Source organism: Anarrhichthys ocellatus, unplaced genomic scaffold (genome assembly GCF_004355925.1).
Source record: "Anarrhichthys ocellatus isolate YVR2014 unplaced genomic scaffold, GSC_Weel_1.0 scaffold22, whole genome shotgun sequence".
In the NCBI taxonomy this organism is placed as follows: domain Eukaryota; kingdom Metazoa; phylum Chordata; class Actinopteri; order Perciformes; family Anarhichadidae; genus Anarrhichthys; species Anarrhichthys ocellatus.
In genome coordinates, this window is record NW_022280052.1 from 4,059,558 (window position 1) to 4,081,379 (window position 21,822).

General features: G+C 38.6%; 2 protein-coding genes across 2 annotated transcripts; both read right to left on the minus strand.

The window, feature by feature from the left end:
* Positions 1-304: 304 nt before the first annotated feature.
* Positions 305-10,985, minus strand: LOC116390305 (FYN-binding protein 1). The gene is made up of 16 exons (XM_031859824.1): positions 10,844-10,985; positions 6,985-7,603; positions 6,540-6,651; positions 6,256-6,311; positions 6,038-6,072; positions 5,726-5,757; positions 4,745-4,871; positions 4,277-4,439; positions 3,441-3,576; positions 3,213-3,229; positions 2,607-2,667; positions 2,288-2,330; positions 1,818-1,980; positions 1,322-1,355; positions 942-979; positions 305-802 (listed from the first exon to the last, which is right to left on the minus strand). The coding sequence occupies exons 1-16, from the start codon at positions 10,844-10,846 to the stop codon at positions 765-767; spliced, it is 1,677 nt and encodes a 558-aa protein (XP_031715684.1). The 5' UTR covers positions 10,847-10,985; the 3' UTR covers positions 305-764.
* Positions 10,986-11,085: 100 nt separating this feature from the next.
* On the minus strand, positions 11,086-19,905 carry LOC116390100 (disabled homolog 2-like). Its single transcript, XM_031859384.1, has 10 exons — positions 19,862-19,905; positions 19,519-19,713; positions 17,010-17,146; positions 15,916-16,014; positions 15,151-15,282; positions 14,957-15,043; positions 14,810-14,857; positions 14,614-14,676; positions 14,108-14,198; positions 11,086-12,017 (listed from the first exon to the last, which is right to left on the minus strand). Exons 2-10 carry the CDS (start codon positions 19,601-19,603, stop codon positions 11,638-11,640), a joined length of 1,122 nt encoding a protein of 373 aa, XP_031715244.1. The 5' UTR covers positions 19,604-19,713; positions 19,862-19,905; the 3' UTR covers positions 11,086-11,637.
* Positions 19,906-21,822: the final 1,917 nt, after the last annotated feature.

Consider the following 21,822-nt stretch of genomic DNA (forward strand, 5'->3'; position numbering starts at 1 on the left):
GTTTTATGAGTGCGGTTGATATCGTGTCACACCATTATCAATACATCAACCTTTACTGGAATTGTGTTTAGCTTGCTGCATAGCTGTTGTCAGTTTTCTTTCACATTTTAAAAAATAAAATCATATTATTATGTAAATTGATAGTTTTGATGAAATGATTTCAATCTATCTCTATGATATTCTGAATGTATTTGTCGCCCACGTATTGCTGTTCTGCCTCATTTCCATTCGGCTCCATCATCTACGAATAGGTTCAACATTACACTCTCCAAAAAGACAGAAAAGAGTCAAATAAAAAAGGAACACGATTACCATCAACATTTATTTTAAATGATCTCAGATGTCAAGCAATACACAAAGCTGCAGTTATAGTGTATTCATTTTCTATGCAAGCAGTTTGACAAACAATGCAACCGTGACAAGTTTGTTATTCTCAGCAAAGGGCTTATGTGTGTGAGTCTCTCTCTCTCTTCACTATATTTTCTGTTTTTGTCCCCCAGTTTAATAGTTTTATTATCAGCTAGTTTGTTTGTGTGCCAGGCAGCTTGTTTCTGTTCCACCTCAGTTGCAATAAGAAGCCGGCAGTCTTTGAATCCTGTTTGAATAAATGCTACTGGTGGAGTCAAGCAAACATGTGTATCCAGATGGATAATTATATAGTTTGTATAGCTTTCAGTTTCGGTTTTAAATGTTTATATAGTTTGTTTCTTTGTGTGTCTGTATCTCTCTCTCTGTCTTACTGTGTGTGATTAGTTTGGCATGTATCAATAATCAGTGTGTTGAAAGTCATTGTCGTAGACATCTGAAAGAAAAAAGAAAAAGAAAAAAGTTGAACAAACATCGGTTTTCAAAAGTGAATATCTCAGATTACATTTGAAAATTACAGTGACACTGTTTGCGTGGCATTCATTACAGAACATGAAGATCCACAGATAACCCACCGCCTGGATAGTCAACATCGTCGTAAATGTCTCCTTCCCTGCAAAGGAAGACTGATGTTAAACAGTCTGCAAAACAATTATTTCTATTGACATTTCTAGACCTAAAACTCGTTAACATGACATCAAATTGAGTTTATAACTTTGTTTACTGCAATCGTGAATAACAAAATGCATTTATATCAATTGTAGATGAAAAGGAAAGATGTGCATATAAAACATATTTACACTTAAACTACAACGAGAAATATCTCTACTAAACACTCAAAGAAAGTAGAAATAGGTCCTCAGGTTAAAGGTCATTATGTATTCATATAGAGACTAAGTTAAAGTAATGCTAATGGTGGCAGGGCCACATATTAAACTGATAAAGATTCACTTACATTGTAAGAAGAAGAGATCTGGACACATAACCATCTGTGAGAGGTGAGAACAACAGACTATGTGTAAAACAGTTGCATTGAATTAAAATACAGCTGTTACCGAATTGGTGAACCCGTGACGTTTCCTCTAGCACCACCATCAGGTCAAAGTGTTCCCTTGTGCAGTGAAATATCTCAATATCTAGCACATGGACCGGCACAAAACTCTGGTCTGAAATCCATTGTCCCCAGACAATGTGCTCTGTTGACTTTGGTGATGCCATGACTTTTCATCTTGTGCCACCATGAGGTTGACAATTTTTTTTCTTTTAATTAAAACATCTCAACAACTATTGGATGAATTCCTGTGGTTAGGTTTGGGTTACACACATTCATGGGTTTAATTGTAATAAACTTGATCTCCTGACGCCATCATCACACATTACAATTCATCCAGAACTCTGCAGCAAAAGTTCTAACCACGACACAAAGATCATGATGTGAAGTGTTTACGTACATTTTCCAAACCGGTTGCAGCACAGAGCTTTCTTGCTGTTGGTGACCTGGATGATGTCCACAACTTCTCCTTGAGTCACGCGCAGATCCTTGCCTCCTGGCTTCTTTATGACACAATTAGGATCCACCATCATGGTGTGCAGCACCCTGAGAGGCCCTTCATACTGTGAAACATCAGTTCCAGAGATCCATTTTTTTTGTCTGAATGGGTTCTATGTAACATATTAATGTTATTCATCATTTGGACATTGTGCTTCTCATCATTATCGGTTGTATGTAGAGTTCCTCAAGGAACCACTGCAGGCCCTGTTCTTTTCTTACTGTACTTGTCATCTTATGGACTCAGGAATTAGATTCAGGAACACATATTAAACAAGACAACTATTTCCTTTTATTGCTATGCTGATGACACTTTGTTTTATCTACCAAAGAAAAACACATTTCTGGTGTGAAAGTGTGAAAACCTTTTACCTTAAATTTTTTCCTTAACTCCTTCTCCACTTTGGGATTGATGCTGAAAAAAGATTATGATGATTTAGCAGTCAATCAAGAAGCATATAAATACATTTACCAACGACACATTTGCTCATGAATTGCCTCCCGCTGATTATTACATTTAATTAGAGGTAGATTATTCTTGGTTTCTTTCTGTATTGAACATTACCTCATGCAGTCTCATCAATTTTCAGATCCACATGAATAAAGTTTTACATTACACTGATACTGGACCTGCACTGAGCTGTCACTATCTCAGGCTCTCATTTCCTGTTCGCTCTCAGTGAACAGATACCTGATGTCAGGCGGTGGTGGGGGGAAATCCTCAGTTATTGGTTGAACGTCATCATAGTCATCTGAGGACAAAACAAAAGGTACATTGAAACTAAAAACTAAAATGTTATTTTCTTCTTGTAAATAAATACTTATCTTAGTTAACATTATTTGTTATTAGCAAGTTATTGACACTGTGAGAAAACAGTAAGATAAAGTTAGCAAGCTACGCATCTTATTTCATGGAAATATTCAAGGGATCAAGTTGGCAATTTATCTCACTCTTAAAATTGTCAAATATTCTATTGAGCTTTAGCAAACTGTATGGAGTGTTATTGTGTAAAACTCCTTCAACTGCAGTTGAAGCTGTTAATTGTGAACAGTAATTGAATAGGAAAAGACTTTTAAAGATGTTTTACCAATGGCTAGTGGCGTATACTCATGAATCTCTATTGTGAATCCCTATTAAATATTTAATGTTTTATCAAAAGAAAACAATGGATCAAAACAAACAAGCTGGACTTAATACATATTGTTTCTGTTGAGCAATGATTAAGTTAAATTAAACTAGAATTGGCATTAATCTTCATCAGCCAATAATGTTTATGTGTGGTGTGTTGTCACTTACCATCATCCTGAAGCATGCTGCAGATTAGAGGAAACATTACATGTTAGTTGGAACAGACGTGGGTGAAACTGAGAAAACGTTGCCACAAAACCATTAGGTGGATTACGCACTGCTAGGAAAAACATGACTTTAAACCTTGGGGAAAAGTTGGCTATAGAATATTAAAACATTTTTCTCAAAATATAACAAGAAAAAAGTTAAATAGGATTAACATAATCTACTGTATACCTGTCGCTGGTATGGGACAGTGGGGGGTCTGGAGGTGGTGGAGGCAACTGTGGTGTGTCTATTTTTTTGTACTGGAGCAATTTGCGTTTCACTGCTTCATAGTCAACATCCACACATGTGTTACTGATGTATCCATCTGCAAGGTAACACAGCATCAGAAGAATGTAATTTACTTGTGAAACAATCAACATTAACATTTGTCGAAGGGACTTCAAACTAACAAAAAACTTAAAACGTCTAAATACTTTTCACAGTCTCACTTTCTCAGGAGAGGGAATGTTACTCTGCTTTGGTTTATGACACCTTTCATTGTTTTTAACATGCCCATTATTGTGTGATATTTGGACATCTTGCCCTCTATCATTGCTTGCATATTAAATATCAATTACTAGAAAGGTTAATCAAACACTAGAGCAAGTATGCAATACGAAAGAGACTGAGAGGTTGTAAGAGACAAGGCCACCAGGATTTTTTGGTTTTACAGATAGTTGTGTATCATCTGCAGAACATGATATACGTATGTTAAAATGTTTATGCACATAATAACGTTAGAGACACGGCATGACCACAGAGGCAAAAACACCCAGACAAAATGTCTTCAAACTAAAGATCTAAACTCAAATTCGTCCTCATAAATAGAAGAGTACATGCACACCTTGCTTCCTAAAGCAAAATAATTGCAGACGGTACTACAGGGCCAAGGCATATTCCAAAACAATTCAGATAAAATATCGATATGCCAAATTGTTATAAATAGATAAGGTAATGGCAAAAATGAGTGGTTCAGACTATAAGGTTTCTATACATCCTTGATAGAAATTTCAAGTGAAACTCACAGTTTCCGTTCAGCGAGCGAGCCAACCATTTGCCTCCTGGGTTGTCCTTAATTCGGAGGATCTCCACGCTTTCTCCTTGTCGTACGCTGAGCTCCAGTTTTCCTCCTCCATGCCAGTCATGCCGGACTCTGGCTGTATGAAGAACCTCCACCTCCCCTTGCAACTACAGATGGACATAAAAAAAAAAGCTGTAAGAGGTCAACAGAAACAAATGAGATTTGTATGTGGGTGAAGTATACAGTATATTTGAATAACCTCAATGCTTGATATGTTAATGATAGATTAATTCGTTTCCAGACATATTAATTTACATAATATATGTTATGTAAATGTAAAAAAATATTTGGCTTGACCCACAGGTGGTGCATTCTATTAAAATTGTATCCATGTCAACAAATTAAAAAAAGTCTGTTTGATCTACTGAAGTTGGATTTGGAGTGTTTCATGCAAGACAAAGGTTGAAAGTACCTGAAAGTTCTTCCTCAATTCATTTTTCTGACGTTCCGTCAGATTTCTTTTCTCCTGCACCTGTTGACTCTTTTCTTCTTTCTTGTTTTGCTTCTCAGAATTTAACCGATTTAGATCCAACTGATCCCTACAATAGAACAATTCAAATGATGAGTAATGACATGTCACATTTCTAGACAGTTCTTCACATCACAGCATACTCTTACTACATTAATAACGAGCCTCTACAAGAATCCACAGCTGGTGGCTCTGTGAGACTGTACATGGCTGTGCTTGAAGTTGATCACTAACGTCTTAATAATACTAAATATTTTGATTTTTGCATAGTAGTCCCATTACTTTGACTCTCTGGAAAAATGTGAATGTTTGGGGTTAATACTTCAAATGACTAAACATTAGTGTTACATGTTACATAAATGATAACAATCGTCCTGTGGACAGGTGCTGTACATTTGTATTTTGCTACAAACACTAAACACAGTGCATCTAGTCTATGTGCCAAAATGTACAGTTACTGGGATGTTTATATCAAATAAACAAAACAACAAAAACAAAACATGATTCAGCCCTGAACACTTCTCAGTAAGCTGTTTACCAACTGCAGTATCTCACAAACATTTGTAAAAAAAAGTTTCCTTCTACAGTAAACATGTTAAATCACAGAAACAAATACCCTACCCTACATTAAATGCTGTTCCTTTGTGACTTCATATCTAAAGCAGAGATTTATGTTATTTAGGATAGTTTGAAGTTGCCTCTAATGCCAAAAAACCCTAATTGCGAAAGCCTTTTAGGTAATGGTGCTTGCAGTAGTGGTTGTTGCAATAGTAGCTGTTTCGATAGGTGCAAAAATAACAGAAGCAGTCAAAAGAAACACTTTCCTGCTTCATGTCAGCATCTGCAGCCACCGTCTACTTTTAGCCAGTGCAGCGCTTAACAGACACAATGGTTTAATGGTAAAGGCAGAGGGTTTCTACTTACTCATCAATAAACTCATACACCTCATCATCATCCTGCAACAGAAAAGGCTTTATTTGCAACTTTAAAGAACAAAGACACATTCATAAACAGTAAGAATATCAGTGTCTGCAACACTGACAATAAATTAAGCTTAATCGTCATTTCTTTCACTGATATAAAGGAATATTCCAGCAATACAAATGAAGTTTAAATTGGAATTTGAACTTCATTCTGATTGTATTCTCTTGTTTTAGGGGAAATTGAAATCTTAAAATGGGAGGGATTCTCACTTTACAGTAAGTTAAATGTTCAGTTTCGGTTTTCTGTGCTTACCCCTTCTATACATTGTGAACTGTCGCTCCAGGATTCTGCAAAGTCACACAAAACAAAAACATGAAAGGATTGTCTTCCATTTGAAACAGTGGCACATTTTCTTAATACCAATACAAGTTATTATAAGTCAAAACTCTTTCCTTAATTCCTCAAAAGGAGGAACAATAGCTTCAACAAGAAAATGAGCCATGCACCAATAAACAGTCTGCAATTGTTACCGTTCTTCTCAAAGCTTGCAATGTCATCGTAGAAGTCCTGGTTATCCTCAATGTCCCTGCAATCAAGAAACCTGTTCATTATTAAGCAATTGGTTATGTGGCATTTATCTTAGACCACTTGACATCTGCACGCTGCAAAAGTTTATAAAAATGTTCAAACTCAAAATTTGAGTCCCTGAGACGACTAATTCTCTTCTCATAATTTTATTGTGTCTGATTATTAAAGATGGGGAAAATGACATTAAATTAAAACACAACATCTTGTGAACTAGTTAAATACTCACATGGAAGCAACTTGGTGCGGCAGCCCTTTGGGTTTGTTCCATCTTTGTGGCGGTTTTGGAGGACTGATGACTGCAGGTAAGGACATCCTTCTGCCTGCTAAGTCTGGGGAACCTGCTTGGGAGAAACAAACAAACCAAATGTGCAAAGAAATACACGGCTAAATGAGACAGACAACCATCAATCAACAGTCACATGTACACATTTGAAAGGACGGTGAAAAAAAAGGCTAAAATCCAGATTCACATTCAATTTAATGCTCTTAAATTTCCATCAAAAATCTGTATATCTATATATAATGTAGATATATCAATATTTGTCTTCAAAGATATAGAAAAGATATATGCATAGACATTCCAGTGCACGCCAGAAATGTCAGATCGTCTTTCATTTATGAGTTGAGTCCATAATTACAAATCTGTGAGCGAACAAGCGCGAGAGACTCACCGTCACTCTTTCTTGGAGCAGGAAGGGCAGGTCCTCGGTTAAGCCTCAGAAAGGGCTCCAGGTTGACATTGGGAGGCCGTTTGTGCTTCGAAGGCATGCGTCCTTCAGGGGGTAGTGGCCTCCTCAGCGGGGTCACGTCCCCTGCACTCCTCTGTCGGGGCTGCTGTCGGAGCGGCAGAGGTGTGGAGGTGGGAGCTAGTGAAGGGGACTGAGCTGGAGCCAGGGCTGTTTTGGTGCCTGGAGGCCTCTGTTGCATCAGCATCATGTTCTGTAGCATCTCCCCCTTCAGCTTGACCTTGCTGGGGTCTGCTGGCTGGATGGATGCTCTGATTCTAGGATTGGGAGGCGCTCGAGGGAAGGAAGCAGGTCTGGAAGGGATGGAGGCTGCCATCGGTTCTGCTCTCGGGAACCTGACCAGGCCGGGACTAGCCGTCGGAGGAGGAGGAACCGTAGGAGTCAGTCTGTGATGAGCCAGATCGTTCTCCGTCAGGGGCAGTATCAGTCTCCCAAACCCAGGTCGTGGAGATTTTGGGGAGCCGCTGTCTCGGCTGCTGGTGTCCGAGGTGCTGGCCTTGTTGTTGAACCTGGCCCTCAGAGCCTTCACATCAATGCTCTCCTCCTGACAACAACACAGGAGCACAAACTCAACTGCAGTTGGTCTGTTTCTAAAGCAGGAAGTTAGCAGCACAGCATGCAGCAAGGCATGCCCCCCCCCCCCCTCACAAATACACGCACACACACATCGCCCATCAAACGCTCTCTTTAGAAGGTGAGAACGCACCAACACAGTTTCCTGGTTGTTTTGATCTTCATGAAGCTGAGAAGTCTCCAACTCTTTATAGCAGACACAACTTTAAACAGTGTAGTCTGAACAGAAAGATATTAACGGCTGCAAGAAGTAACAACAAACACTGTTAGAGATTGTGATCATTATAAGGATCTGTTCTGATACATAAAAAGTATGTTTCTGTTAAACAGATGGCTGAATGTTTTCTTTTATCAAGACTTTACATGGAAGCAATAGAAGTAAAGGGTGAGCCAACACCGCGAAACGGTCCGATACTACAACTCTCTCTGTCCAAATTTACAGTTTATCTCAGTGCAGTTGGACAAATTAATTTGTAACATGATGTCAATGATTGCTGTCCTGAAAACTGCAGCTGACTGAATACATTAAACTGAAACACATTTCATAGTGACACTTAAAGAGTGACGCTGACCTTATTCTTTTAATAACAATGCTTCTCTGAGACAGATTTTTAAAGTGTAGTTAAGGCTAAGAGAACTAAGAGGTTCTCTTTGTTACTTCCTTTATATTTTGGTCACACATTAGTGTCACATTGACAATATCATGCAAAAATGTAAGCTCATAAAATCGGTCACATGACTCTCACGTGAGCATCTTTATAGAGGGGCGTTTGGATATCTAGTTATTACTGGAATGATTTTATGTTTTTATTTTGTGTTTTGTTTTTATTTTTGTTCAGACCACTCCCCAGAAATTATTTTTAAATGATATGACAGAGTATTTTCTGTGCACCTGTGAAGCACCTGGTTTTGAAAGGCAATACAGAAGTAAACGTTACTAACATACTTACAAACTATCTTAGTGTCATTACCTCTGTCTTTGCATCATGAACCCTCTGCTCTCTGCTGATCAGAAACTATTGTCAGACTCTTTATTTTTATCAGATGTCACTTCCTGTATGGTTCCTAACACTGAACTGCACAGCACTGCTGCTAAGTTGAACTCTGCTGTCTGTATTTGTGAGAGGAGTTTTTACGCTCAGTGACAACTTTAGTCAAATCAAATGCATACCAATAAGACAGCTGAGCTGTGAATTCTACCTTTACAAAGATACTAATGCTCTGTTATGGTCGACACCTTCAGAGAAATATTAATGTAACTTTGTGCTTATTATTGAGGTTGTAGTTTGCAGTGGGGTTGAACCGGACTTTATAATATTGAGAGGTTTTTCTTGTCACATACATTTACAAACTCACCACAAACTATGACCTCAGTAATAAACATAGTTGAGCTCTCTGACCGTGTCAACAATTACTGAAGGTGTACCTAATAAAGGGGCCAAGGAGTATGTATTTATTCACTTTTGAAAACATGTTTAGCGTAGATGAAATTTGAAACAGACAGAAAGTCTGACACAAGTCTCAGTCATCTTGTAAGAATGGAAGTTCTCATTTTTAGGCATCTCTGTGATGTCATTTAGGGCTATTACCCCCCAAAAAAAAAGGGAATTTGAATAAAGTGCTCGGAGCAGTTTAAAACAGAGCATCAGTCGTCAGCAGGCAGAAATAATATCATTGGTTGAGTTTAACTTCTATAGGCGAAGTCAGAAATTTGTTTAAATAGAGCAACGGTTGTCTGATTCAAAAATATAATGAACAAAGAGGGAAACATTATGGAAATGAGAAGAAAGTTTGTTATGAATTAATACGTCTCATTCTCTTTTATGTTGACAAAATGAAAACAGGAGTGAAGGAATTACACCATCTATTGCCTGAACACCTAAAGCTGTAACAAAACCAAACAGAGAGTGCAAAGAGGAGCAGGAAGTGCTCACAACCACACACCTCTGTACCTCAGCATCCTGCTCTGTCACTGCTGCACAAATAAGCTGCAAGCTCTGCTGGCAGTTGTCTCTCTTGATTCGAGGAGCAAAGGAAACAGACAAAAACTTTTCTCTCTACACCACAAAACACACACACACACGACACGCAGACGGGTTCACTTTCAGTCAGCGAGCGTCTGTAGAGGTGCAGTGTGTGTCTGTGTGTGTGTGTGTGTGTGTGTGTGTGTGTGAGTTGGCACTGACACATTATCGCAGATGTTTTTGAAACGGTGTCGCCACAGATTGTAGCTGTGCAGGTGTGCTGCAGAAAAAAAAGTGATAACGCTGAGAAAAACGATTTTATTATCAACTAAGTGACAAATTAAAGACAAAGTCAGGTCAAATGAGATATTACTTAATAACTCATATTGTAGTTTTGTATATTTACTGAAATATCGATGGACTCTTTTGATGTCTTCTGTTGATCTCTGTTAAGACTACATGTTAAGATTTGTGATATTATCAGCTTGTCAGTCATAAAGCATTTTGAATTGCACTAACCTGTACGAAAGGTGCTACACAGATAAAGTTTGATTAAATATATTCAGCTAGTACTAGATTTTCTCACATATTAGGTTACATACAGTCTCTGTTACAGAAATAATTGATTTATTTTATTGTTGGCATGTCTAAGAACTGCCGAATGTACAATAATTAGTCTGGTTTCAGTGGAGTTGTGATGATCTTAAAATCTTGATTTGGAGAAAAACCTGGAGGAAGCACAGGGTCCTTTACAACGTAAAGACAATATCAACCTTTTCTGTATTTAACTGGTGTAGTTTAAGAATAAGAGAAAAAGATAGAGAAGTACAGCAGCACTGAGCACACTGTGAATCATTAACCACTGATAGCTGTGTGCAATAAAGCTTTCTTTCATCAGCAAAATCCAACTTCCCCTCCCAATGTGAAAATGATGTAATTACTTTCGAGAGCAACTGTAGCCAGTCGATCAGATCATGAATTTGCAGGATTTTAAACCCGGTTAAAAGTTTTAAAGGTGATTCAATGAGTATTTACTTATATAACAGAAGGCAACTGAGGTGGAACCCTGGTGAAACAATCTGTTGATGGTCTTTCTACAGCAGTCAGGTTATTCATAGACTCCTTGAGGAAATGACCAGAAACGGTGTGAAAGATGCTGTGGAGGAGTTAGGAATCACTCCATTGACGAATATAATAAAAACAACAACATAACCTTCTAAATATAACAGTAAATAACAATTCCTTACCATATTATGTCTTTAGTGATGGTTTAATGCTGGAAAAAGTGTCCCATGTCCAGCAGTGATTCAGTATCCAGGCTGATGCTGCTGTACAGACCTGTGTCACTAAACTCACTGCAAATGAGGAAATGCTCTGTATGTCAGCATTGGCAACAGGGTGAGTGACAGCACCACAACATCAACAGCAGAGAAACATTAACATGCCGTCAGCCAATTTGTTTAATTTATTTTTAAAGGGTGAGGTTTTTCATTTTGCGTAAATGTACGGTAACATGTGACGGCACTGTGAAGTAATGTTGTCTGTCTTCATTTGTCTTTCAGTGTTCAGACATTTCCCTCTTCTATTTCAAAAAAGAGAAAGGTTTAGAGAAAGAGGTAAAACAGAATTACATCATTTTACTTTGCTTCTTTGTACGTCCTGCATTTTATTCTGCATTATGAGCAAACCTGAAGACATGTTTTTTTTTAAACAGCAAATTGTAATTTCATAAAGAAAAAGCAAAGTAAAAAGTAGAAACCAAATAAAGAAATGAAAATGAATTTAGAGTACCAGATAAACTCATAAAACAGAACATATATGAGCTGGTAAAATGAAACATGATTAATATCGAATACTATCAATTAATAATTGATGATTGATTATGAGCTTTTCGTATTTTCCAGTAAACAGACAGTAAACTTCATACTGTAACTGTGACCGACATGTTTGATTATTTAAATCTTACAATTTTCTTGAATAACAACACAAAAGACAGCAATTTTCAATTCAATAACACTTTTTCCCCGTTCTAACCAGTTCATCACAAGAGCAGATTATGGTCCAAGGGGGGAGATACTGACTGCAGTGGTCCAGTTGCTCCAGCGGGGGAATAGAGGGAGTTTAGAGGGCTGGGGTACCCGTTAACAGCTGTGGGTGAAGCAGATGTGCCTCCTCCTATCATCATCTGGCCGCCTGCCGGGGGCGCTGCGATGCCTGCTGGTGCCCATGCTGCCATACCGCTTTGAATTGTGGGCCAGGGCGCTGCAGCTGGAGCTGCCCACTGATTCTCCAGAAACCCCTGCTGGCCCCAGGGCATGGTGGTGGGAGAATATGGGGGAGAGGAGTACGGAGAGCCCCCTGTTGGCTGTGTAGGGAACATGGAGAGGATCTGAGAGGCCGAGAGCGTTAGCTGTGGAGACTCTGAGAGACAAGAAGAACATAAATTAAGAAACGAAATATTGTTTTGGCCTTTTTAAACTATTGATGTGCAGAAACGATTAGTTGCAGCACAAAACCCCCCGTAGAAACATGATGGCCATTTAAGAGGACCCGCTGTAGACATAATGGCTCATTTTTATTTTCAGGTGATTATACAACAAAGAAAACATACTTATTATATTCCATTTCTGATGTATAGATCTTCTTAACTGCTACACACTGATAACACCTTAATTATAAAAGCAATGTACAGATAATAAAAAAAAACATTAGTTGTAACTGTAAACTCAGTTTGTCTTGATGATTTCTTTGTGGCAAAGTTTTTGATTTGTGTGGTTCATTTAGGTATAAAACCACTTTGATTATGTCTGAATTTAGTTTTTGTATCGGTTGGCTTTTTTTTCTTTTGTGAAGCAATTTATGATGTTCTGCTCGTGAGAGGTGCTGTATGAACGAATATACTTTCTAACGTGGTTAAAGCAATGGAAAGGTCACTGTCATAAGTAATAATAAAGGACGACTACAAAGAGACAGGATGTGAACCTGGGCCTCTAATGTTGAAGACGTAGACAACAATGCCTAACCACAAACATATGAACATTACACTGCCGACTACTCGCACACTCAGCCTGGAGACAAGTTTCAATACAAAACAAAAGAATTGTTGTTTTAACTCCATACATGGGGATTTTAAACTTGTGCCACTACTGTAGCGAGGAGGAGATGAAGATAATAAAACAGCAAACACTTCATATTCCTCTGAGTTACTGTATATCATATTAAAATGTGACTCTTTATCAGCTGTACTATGGGAATGATGTCATTCCCCACCAGAGTAGATATTAAACATGTCAGCAGGCAGATTGTGGGGAAATTAAATCATTAGATTCAACACCACAGTGTGACATGTGTGATGTGTGTGTGACACTGAGTCACTAATGAGATCTGCAGGAAGGAAGTGGTCAGTGTTTGTCTGATGGTCCCGTGGTTTTATTGCAGAAGAGCCTGATGCTTATGATGTTATCTATTTGCATGATGGGATATCAAACTGATAAACTCTGAGCTAGGTCTCTGTCTGAATCCTCCCTCTCGTCTGAAAAAGGACTGTACCACAACATGTTCTGTGCTTTCGTGTGTCCACTCCTGTTAATCGCAATCCAATCAAAACTACAAACTAGTGCTGGAACAATTCATGATCTGTCACTATTTTGAAAATAAATTTTTCATTCCAAAAAGAAAATGCTGTTTCAGCTTCTGAAATGTTTTAGATTTCCTGCTTTTCTCTGAATAATATATGAAACTGAATATCTCGTTTTTGGATTTGAGCATCACTTTGGACTTTGAGGAACTGGGATGGGCATTTGTTAACATTTTCTTATATTTTATAGAAGAAATGATTGATCTAGAAAATAATCTGATGAATCAATAATTAAATGAATAGTTAATTGCAGCCCTACTATAAACAAAACAAGCAAAAGTCTCAAACCAGTTATATCTAAAATGTAATGAAACTAAAGTAAATGTTTGGCTTGAAGTAACTTCCCTCCTCTCTATGTATTTATACTATTTAGACAGAAAATAGAAGGAAAATAGGAAATACACTCATCAACCTGAGTCCAGTTTCTCACAATTTACTGCAAAAAAAACACAGAAAGGATCAGAAAAGCCTCTTCCAATTCTATAATGTTTGGCCACAATAGTTACAAAAAACACCCTTAACCAATGGCTCCATGTTGTGTGTGATGTGCTTTGTTTGCCTGTTAAAGTACTGGGGACTATGTAAAGAAAAAAATATAGTAAATAGGCTACATTTTTTTAAATTAAGCAAATTATGGAAGAAACTTGGGGGGAGACTAAATAAGAAGGAAATGGATTATTATGCCCTGAATTAAGCATTCCTTCTCCTTCCCCTTCAGCCAGGCTCTGTGCTGCCCCCAACTGGCACATAAAATGTTTCAGGTCATAGATGGGTCAAGGAATACTTCACCCGCAAAATTACATTTTTATATCAATTACGCTTCGTATGTGACTTGCAGTTCTTGAAGAAAACCTGGACTCATGTTGAAACTTACCTGGCTGACTGGTGCATGAGCTCTGGTCGGGCATCAGCGGCTCCTCCCTCTGGATGGAGAAGACTTCCATCAGGTCATTACTAACAGAGGCCTGTGGACACACAAACACCACAGTCTGTATTTGTTAACAGTAGTATACGGTTAAATGTGCTCTTTTAGCTGAGGACCGTCATTGTTAAGAGCCACATGATAGCTGACTATACATAAATATATTATATATAATATCAATAAAATAAAAATCGGACTAAAATAGAGATGCTACATCAACTCCTCATTTATTCACGTTTATGATCTTAGAAGGGGAGCAGCTGGCCAACTAGCTCCCTTTAACTGCCATAAACCTCTCAGCTGTTCAGTATTTAGACTTGAAAACATTTAAATTCTGAAATTGAATTTGTTTCTGTTGTTCTGACTGCAATAGTTTATTTGTTAAATTCTCAAAGATTCTCGTGGTTCTGGTGCATCACAGTCACATTGTGTGATATTGTGTTTTTTGTTTATTGTACCTGGTTTGATTGTCCTGAAGAAGAATTTGTCCAGGGACTGAAGACATCCTCAGAAGCTGGTCCCTGCAAATGAAGCTACACTGAAAAGCTTTGTTCCAACACAAAAAGAGATATTCAGCGATAAACCTCAGCAGAATATTTAGTGGTTGTTCAACCTTTCGGGAATAAAACTGAGCTGTTTCATTCTGTCATTTACCTCAGCTGGAGGGACTGAACTGTCATTTAGTAGCAGTAAGGAATTGGTCTGGAAAAAACATGCAAACAAAATTGAACGCAGTGTTGACGGAAAAAAACACAACCCATGTACCAAAGAAACCCCCCACTTATAGCGATTTACTCTGACTTGCGTCGGTGCCTCTGCAGGTTCTTGTGGCGTCTCCTGGTCCACAATGTGACAAACCTCCTCAATGTCAGCTAGGACCGGTTCTGCCTGATGGACACAGAAAAAACGTCACACTGCACCGCAAACACATTCACTGCAGGGCGGCACACAACGAATACAGCACAGAAAGGACATGTAGTACTGTGTGTCGGCACCAGGTTTGCTGTCTTGATGTAGAAGAGGCTGCAGGTGTCTTGGTGCTGGTAAACGTAGGCCAGAGCTCTGGGGTCAGACTCATCTGTCGTCAAAGAGCTGATCCTGCTCCTGTCATGGTCATGAAGTACAGCCTGAGAAACAGATTGAGGATTTGAGGTTTTACTGCAAGAAAAAAACAGAAATTTAGATGATCATAACCATAAAATGCAGCCAGATTTAAGTTGTTTTGTCTGGTTTCTGATCTCAAACGGTTTCTGCTTCTCTAGCTGTTGTGTGCAATTTTTCTGGATCTTGTTTCACTTCACATGGGAAACACTTGTTCCTCATTAACGACCCCTTCTCAAAGGTTTCGCAGATTATAATTGGAAGAAAAATTGCCAAACATTGTGCTTTCAGGAAGGAAAATAGAGATCTTGACTTCTAACTGAGGTGGGATCCTTTATAATCTATCTTTGGTGGACTAAACTAGACTCATTAGACTCCCCCTTTTGTCGAGGAAACTAGAGAGCAAAGTATTGATAAACAATTTTATGCCACTGATCATGTCAGCTGTATAAATATTCAGTTTTACCATCTGGAGGAAACCTGGTAATTGAACTGGAAAAATAGAAAAGAATGCAAATGTTATCGGGCACGAGTTAAGCATTTCGTTTTTTCCATTGGAAAACCACGATGGTTGTTGTCGTTGTGCACAAGATTATCCATCAACCGGAGTTTCTACAGGACAACAAAATGTGGAAATAGATATGTGGAGTGTGACTCACCCCGGTCCTTCCATCCACCATTTTCAGTCCACTGGAGGAAACTTTCAACCAGACTCTCTGCTTGTGTTTCCCCTGTCTCCTTGCTGCTGCATCAAAGCCCTAACACAGATGGGGTATTAAGAAAAACTTTGAGCGGTTTGAAATAGGAGCAAAGTCAGAAGAGCTGAGTTTAAAGTGTGGTAGGTCAGAGCAGACTTATTCAAAAGTGAAATAAATGTTTATACAGATGATATTAAAGCCACTATTTGTAGTTTTTGACTGTTCGCTCTCGCCGAATATTGATTGTCTGATTATAGCTTTTAACGTGTTAAACATTTTGTGGTCAGTGTCTTTTTTGACATGATCACTGGGGGGCGCAAAAACATCCGACTATGAATATCTGTTTGTTTTTTTAACACTGATTCACCCCCAGTTCTTCCTCACAAGTGTTCAGCCCCTGTGGTCTGTTTTCTTAAAAGCTGTCCGTGAGATTGGGGGGCTTGAAGTCATTGACATGTCAGGGCAGGATGTCGGATATATCGGAATCCCACTTCTGCACTGCAGGCATTTTCCCACAACTCCTTTTCAATCCGAGGAACCCAGTCACCGAGACGTTTTTAATGAGAATGAAACTAAAAGGTCTTTCATGTTAAAGTGAAAACGGGTTTCAACAAAGTGATCAAAATTATTTCAAATATAAAATACTTGTTTTGTTAACCCAAGTACCAACCATTATCCATGCCACTGACCACAACGTCCACCAATCGACTCCCGGGACATTTATTGTATCAAATACAGGCAAAAAGCCAAAAATAATAATACTGGATGGATTAAGATAAAATGTTGTACAGGCATTGATGGTCCCAGAGGATGAACCCTACTGACTTTGGTGATCCATTCACTTTTCTTCTAGCACCACCATGAGTTTGACAGTTTTGGGTATTAGTGAAATATCGCAACAACTATATCAGATAGGTTGCTGTGCACTTTTGTACACAAATTTCCCCCTCAGGCGGAATTGTGATCACACATCGTCTCACAGACTAACCAGATTTGACTAAGAGGTGATAGAAGGTGAGTTTGATTTGGCTTTGGAGGATGGACCGACTATATACCTTTAGCTTCATCATAGAGTCCCAGCACATCTTCTCACCCTGGGCGTACGGCACCGGGTCCACGCCGATCAGCTTGGCTTTGTAGCGAACCCCGTCTCCATTGAAACGGGAGGCGTCACTGGGTGTTCTGGGTGCTCCTGGGAAACATGAAGAGTTGAGATAGAGGGTCAAACTATGCGGATAAATCTGTGTCAGGAGGTGGAAATGAAATGTCTGTGTTTATTTGCGCTACTTAGTTGTGTTTTTGCGTCATAATCTGATTAAAATACATGTGTATTTGTGTTTTCATTATGTTTGCACTATCCCTCTGTGTTTGTACAAAATGTAGCACACGTGTTTTTGTGTGTACATATTTGTGTGTGTGTGTTTGTAAATGGATAATCACTACAAGTATGTTAGTGTTATTATGTTCTCAATGTGTGTGTAGGCAAATTGCTGAGCGAACGTCTGGTGCTTGTTCAATGTTTCATCTCATTTGCTGGAATGAAAACACTAATTTATTGATTGTAGAAATGTCGGCATGCGTTGTCGAAACAAAGGTCAGCTCTTCAACAGCTTCACTCACGTCGTGAAAGAGTTTACGGGCTTTTAGTCACGGTTTAGTTTAATGATCAGCACATTTCCCAGTACAATAAAAAGTCAGTCATTGACCTGAGCATGTGACTGTCAAAAGCCAAATAAACTCTGAAATTAACAAAAAATTGTTACTTTAAAGACAGTTAATTCATATTTTTAGTGCAACATCAACACATTATACAATGCCCACTTGTTACTGCAGTGTTGGGTGTGAAGTTTCTGATGTGAGTTGTAAATATTCTGCTGACAATGTTACATTTTTGGTGCTTTTCCTCCTGTGACAGATGACAATAACAAATCTTGTTATATGGAGGAGCTCTGCAGACGACTGACTGAAAAATAGGCAAAAACATATGATGCAGTTGAGAAGACAGATGAAGGATAACATACAATTATCCATCTATTTTTATCAATTTTTTTATTTGATAGTTAGATTTTAACATTTATTTTTAGACTTAAACATATTGATAACAATTAGATATTGTACACTATAAATAAACACAACTTACGTACCGATGCACCAACTAAACTCAAAAAACAACCAGTGAAAGAATACAGCATCAGATTTCAGAAGCTTTATTAGGTTTTATAATCCTCACTCCAGAAATTCATCATAGAAGTATGACTCCTGCAGGTTTACTGCTGCTTTTATAGGGACAGATTTAGGATATAGTCGCACCCAAAGTGATCATATTCTCATAAAACCATTATTGTGGCTAAACGTTAACATGTCTGAGAAGTGTGTAAAGCAGATTGAGTAAGATTTACATTTCTGAGGCTCACGGAGAAGAGAGGAAACCACTTTCTTGACAAACCAGCAAATGTTTGCAAATAAAAATACCTGAAAAAATAAATCCATGTAAGTGGTGTCTTACATGGATTTCCAGTAAGACACCACTTTGTAACTCAACTACTTACATCAACAGTTTCTCAAACAGCTGGAACAGCTGGACACCCTCCATTGGTGCACGTAGGAGGAACAAGGAAGAAGAACAAAACAAGTTTGACTAAAATAAAAAAAACGCTCCTGTTTCCCATCAGATATTAACAAAGACACAGATCAGACCAGGGGACATACTGTAATGTAGGCTGTTTTGTCAGTTATACAGTGTACCGCGTCATCTCCAATTGCCATGTTTGTGGGTAATTTCTTCTCACAAAGTTGGTTCACCAAACTGACACAATAATACAAGAGTGAATCCTCTCTTATTAAAATCACTCCACATTAGAAGGTGATTGTTTATATTAATTGAAGGTGAACTTTTGTGATTTTGCATTACACTTCCATAAAGTTGAGGGACTCATAAGAGACACATTTTTAAAAAGAAGGCTCAAAAACAAAGACGCAGATGCAGAGATATCCTGACTTTTAAGTTACTGTGAGTTATTAGACAGAAGAAAAGCTAATTGAATGGAAAAAAACGAGATTAGATGAGAATTAGAAAGCACGTAATGAGGCAAAGATGTGGATTATGTCGCTCAAATTGAAACATTTTCAACTAGCCAGCTTACTAACATCTGTAGAGTTGATACATTGGCTGTTTGGGGCAAATAAGCACGGACTGCACAAACAGTTCAGTGATCAAATTCCTGCTAATGACTCCAGTGGTGAAAATGTGCTTTGTTGTCTCTCCGAGGACACTGGTAGTGTTTCCTTTTAATTGTCGCAATGTGTCTTTAGTGATGTACACTTTGATGTTCCTCAGATTTATCTGGATAGATTTCAAACCTCGTCATGTATTTTGTTGTAACTACTAGAGTTGAATGAATCAAAGTATAATAGCCTGCCCAACCGTGTCAGAAGAAAATAAACTGTGCATTCAGCAGTTCTTTTCAGATCACCGGTTACAGCTTCTGTCAAAAGGTAAAACTCTGAGCTTAATTTGTGTTTGAGAACCAATCCCAACAAGCAGCAGCAGCCGAGCACTTGTACCTCTTGTGCTGGGGGAGAGCCATGTCCTGGCAGAAGTTTGGCCCGGTGCATGAGAACTCACAGCCGTTTGCTCCGTCGCCATCATGACGAGGTCTGGTTGGAAATTCAAGGCCGGGTGCGTTTCAGGATGCAGTGAGAACAATGTGACTGTCACACTTGCTTGCAATAAAAGAGCGTGCCTCCTCGGTACGGCGGCTTGAGAAAAAGACAGCAGCGTTGATGAAAATCAAAGAATGTCAGACATTTAAAACGGTCAAAGTGCAAAGAAAGAACATCTCCAGATTTATGCAGCGTGTATTCTTGTTTACTATAAACAAGAGAGAAACTGTTTGATCCACCTCACCTGCTGGGAGCCTGTCTCTGCTCTGACCCCGCTGCTTGGCTCGACTCACAGCCGAAACTTCTCAGAGTCAAAGGTCAGGCTGCAGATTCACTAGTGATATATTAACATCTCCTTGGAGTCCAAAAGACATGGGAACTCTTGTGTGAGACTGTAAGGCTCTATTAGGGAGGATAGCCAGTACACGGCGCTGTCCCTCTCTGGGGATGAGAGAGCTTTGGGTTATATTTTCTTAAAATAACAGTTGAACTAAATGTGTCAGGCTGCCAAATAAATATCAGTTAGCTGAAAACCTCTGCAGAAAGGATGGAAAACAATACACGTTTTTAAAAAGGGGCTGATTTATTAAATCTTAAGGTAGCACATACAATGACTTTGATGGTTTATCAACCAGAGAGAAAGAATTTATTGCTCCAGAAATAATTGATGATGAAGTTATATGTCTCACGTGCACCACATTAAATAGGATTCTTTTGTGGCAAAATGTGGCATTTTGCACCTCATTATTCATGTATTATTTACTGCATTTCCACAAAGTTACTGAGGCTGTACTTATATGAGTCAAAGTGGGGCTTTGAGCTGCATGCTAATGTCACCATGTTCATAACAACGTTAACATGTTGTTTATAAGTTAGTTTGAAGAATTTTACCATGGTCAAGACTTCAGTTTAGCGTGTTAGCATCCTAACATTTGCCAAATGCCCGCCTAGTAGATGCCCTCTTAAGTTAAACTCCACACCTCCAGATTTTAACGATTGCTTTCTGTTATATGTAAACCAAAACTGAGATAATCCTGATGGCATCATGGGACACCGTCGTGGTCACAGAGGATACCGTGATACTCCTCGTGAGGACTAAACTGAACGTCATATATAAAATCTCTGCTCCTCTAAAGCACCACTGACCACCACTGTTCATTATCTGAGGAATGTCTGCATGCCTGTTATTTATAGAGCCAGTAGGAAATCTAGATAAACCACAGTTTGTCTCCTTTTATTCAGGCTTTCAGAACCTCAGTTAAACAATCACTGGAGTTTGTTTTTGTAAAAACAAAAAGTCTCTAAACAACAGATGCAACATGTTAATTCGTGAGCTTTAGAGATGCTGGAGGGATCTTTAATTCAGTCAGGGATCGAAATACAAGCAGTGCACTTTCTTAGATAAATATTTACGACCCCAATCACTTGTGACATATTTAGGTTAGCAGAGAAGCTTCTCTGCATGAAGAAACATTTTCTCAGGAAGACAAGCTAATTTGTTTAAAACCCCAGAAACAGGAAGAGTCTCATGTCAGATTAGGCATGGCTTTCCCCAAAATCTCCTCAAAATGAGATGGATTATTTTAAAGTCAAAATTATATTCAAACCCAACTATTCAGGTCAGTTGGCAAAGACTTTAGTGACCTGAGGAGATGAAATACTAGATTCAATCCACTTTGGAAAACAACCAAAGACAGCAAAAGGTCACATAGATTACTATCATAACAGCACTGAGGGGGTTTCACGTTTCAACAATTGCGGGATAGCAGCAGCCACATTTCCCAACAGTGACAGTGAAGATATGCCTCACACAGCCGCCCTGCTGTGTGACATGGGATTTATTCATTTGTGTGTGTCGGTCACCTTATCATCAATTTGGCTGATTTTGGAGCTGGATCAATGTTGGCGAATGCAATACTGAGGATAAGTCAGTATGTAGTAACATAACATAACGGACTCCTGTAAAACCACATTCTGCCTACTGTCACTGAACTCCTGGTTACACTTTACACACTCAGAAGAAGTGTTTATTTAAATTCATGAACAGTTTACATTCACACGACTGTATCAAACTTACACAGAGCAAAGAAGACACTGTGTCCTCTAGACCTTTTATTCAATTCTAAATAATCTGGCGACGAGTCCATTTAAAGATATAATTTGCAATATTTTCCTAGAAAACAATGTATAGACTGATACAAAAAA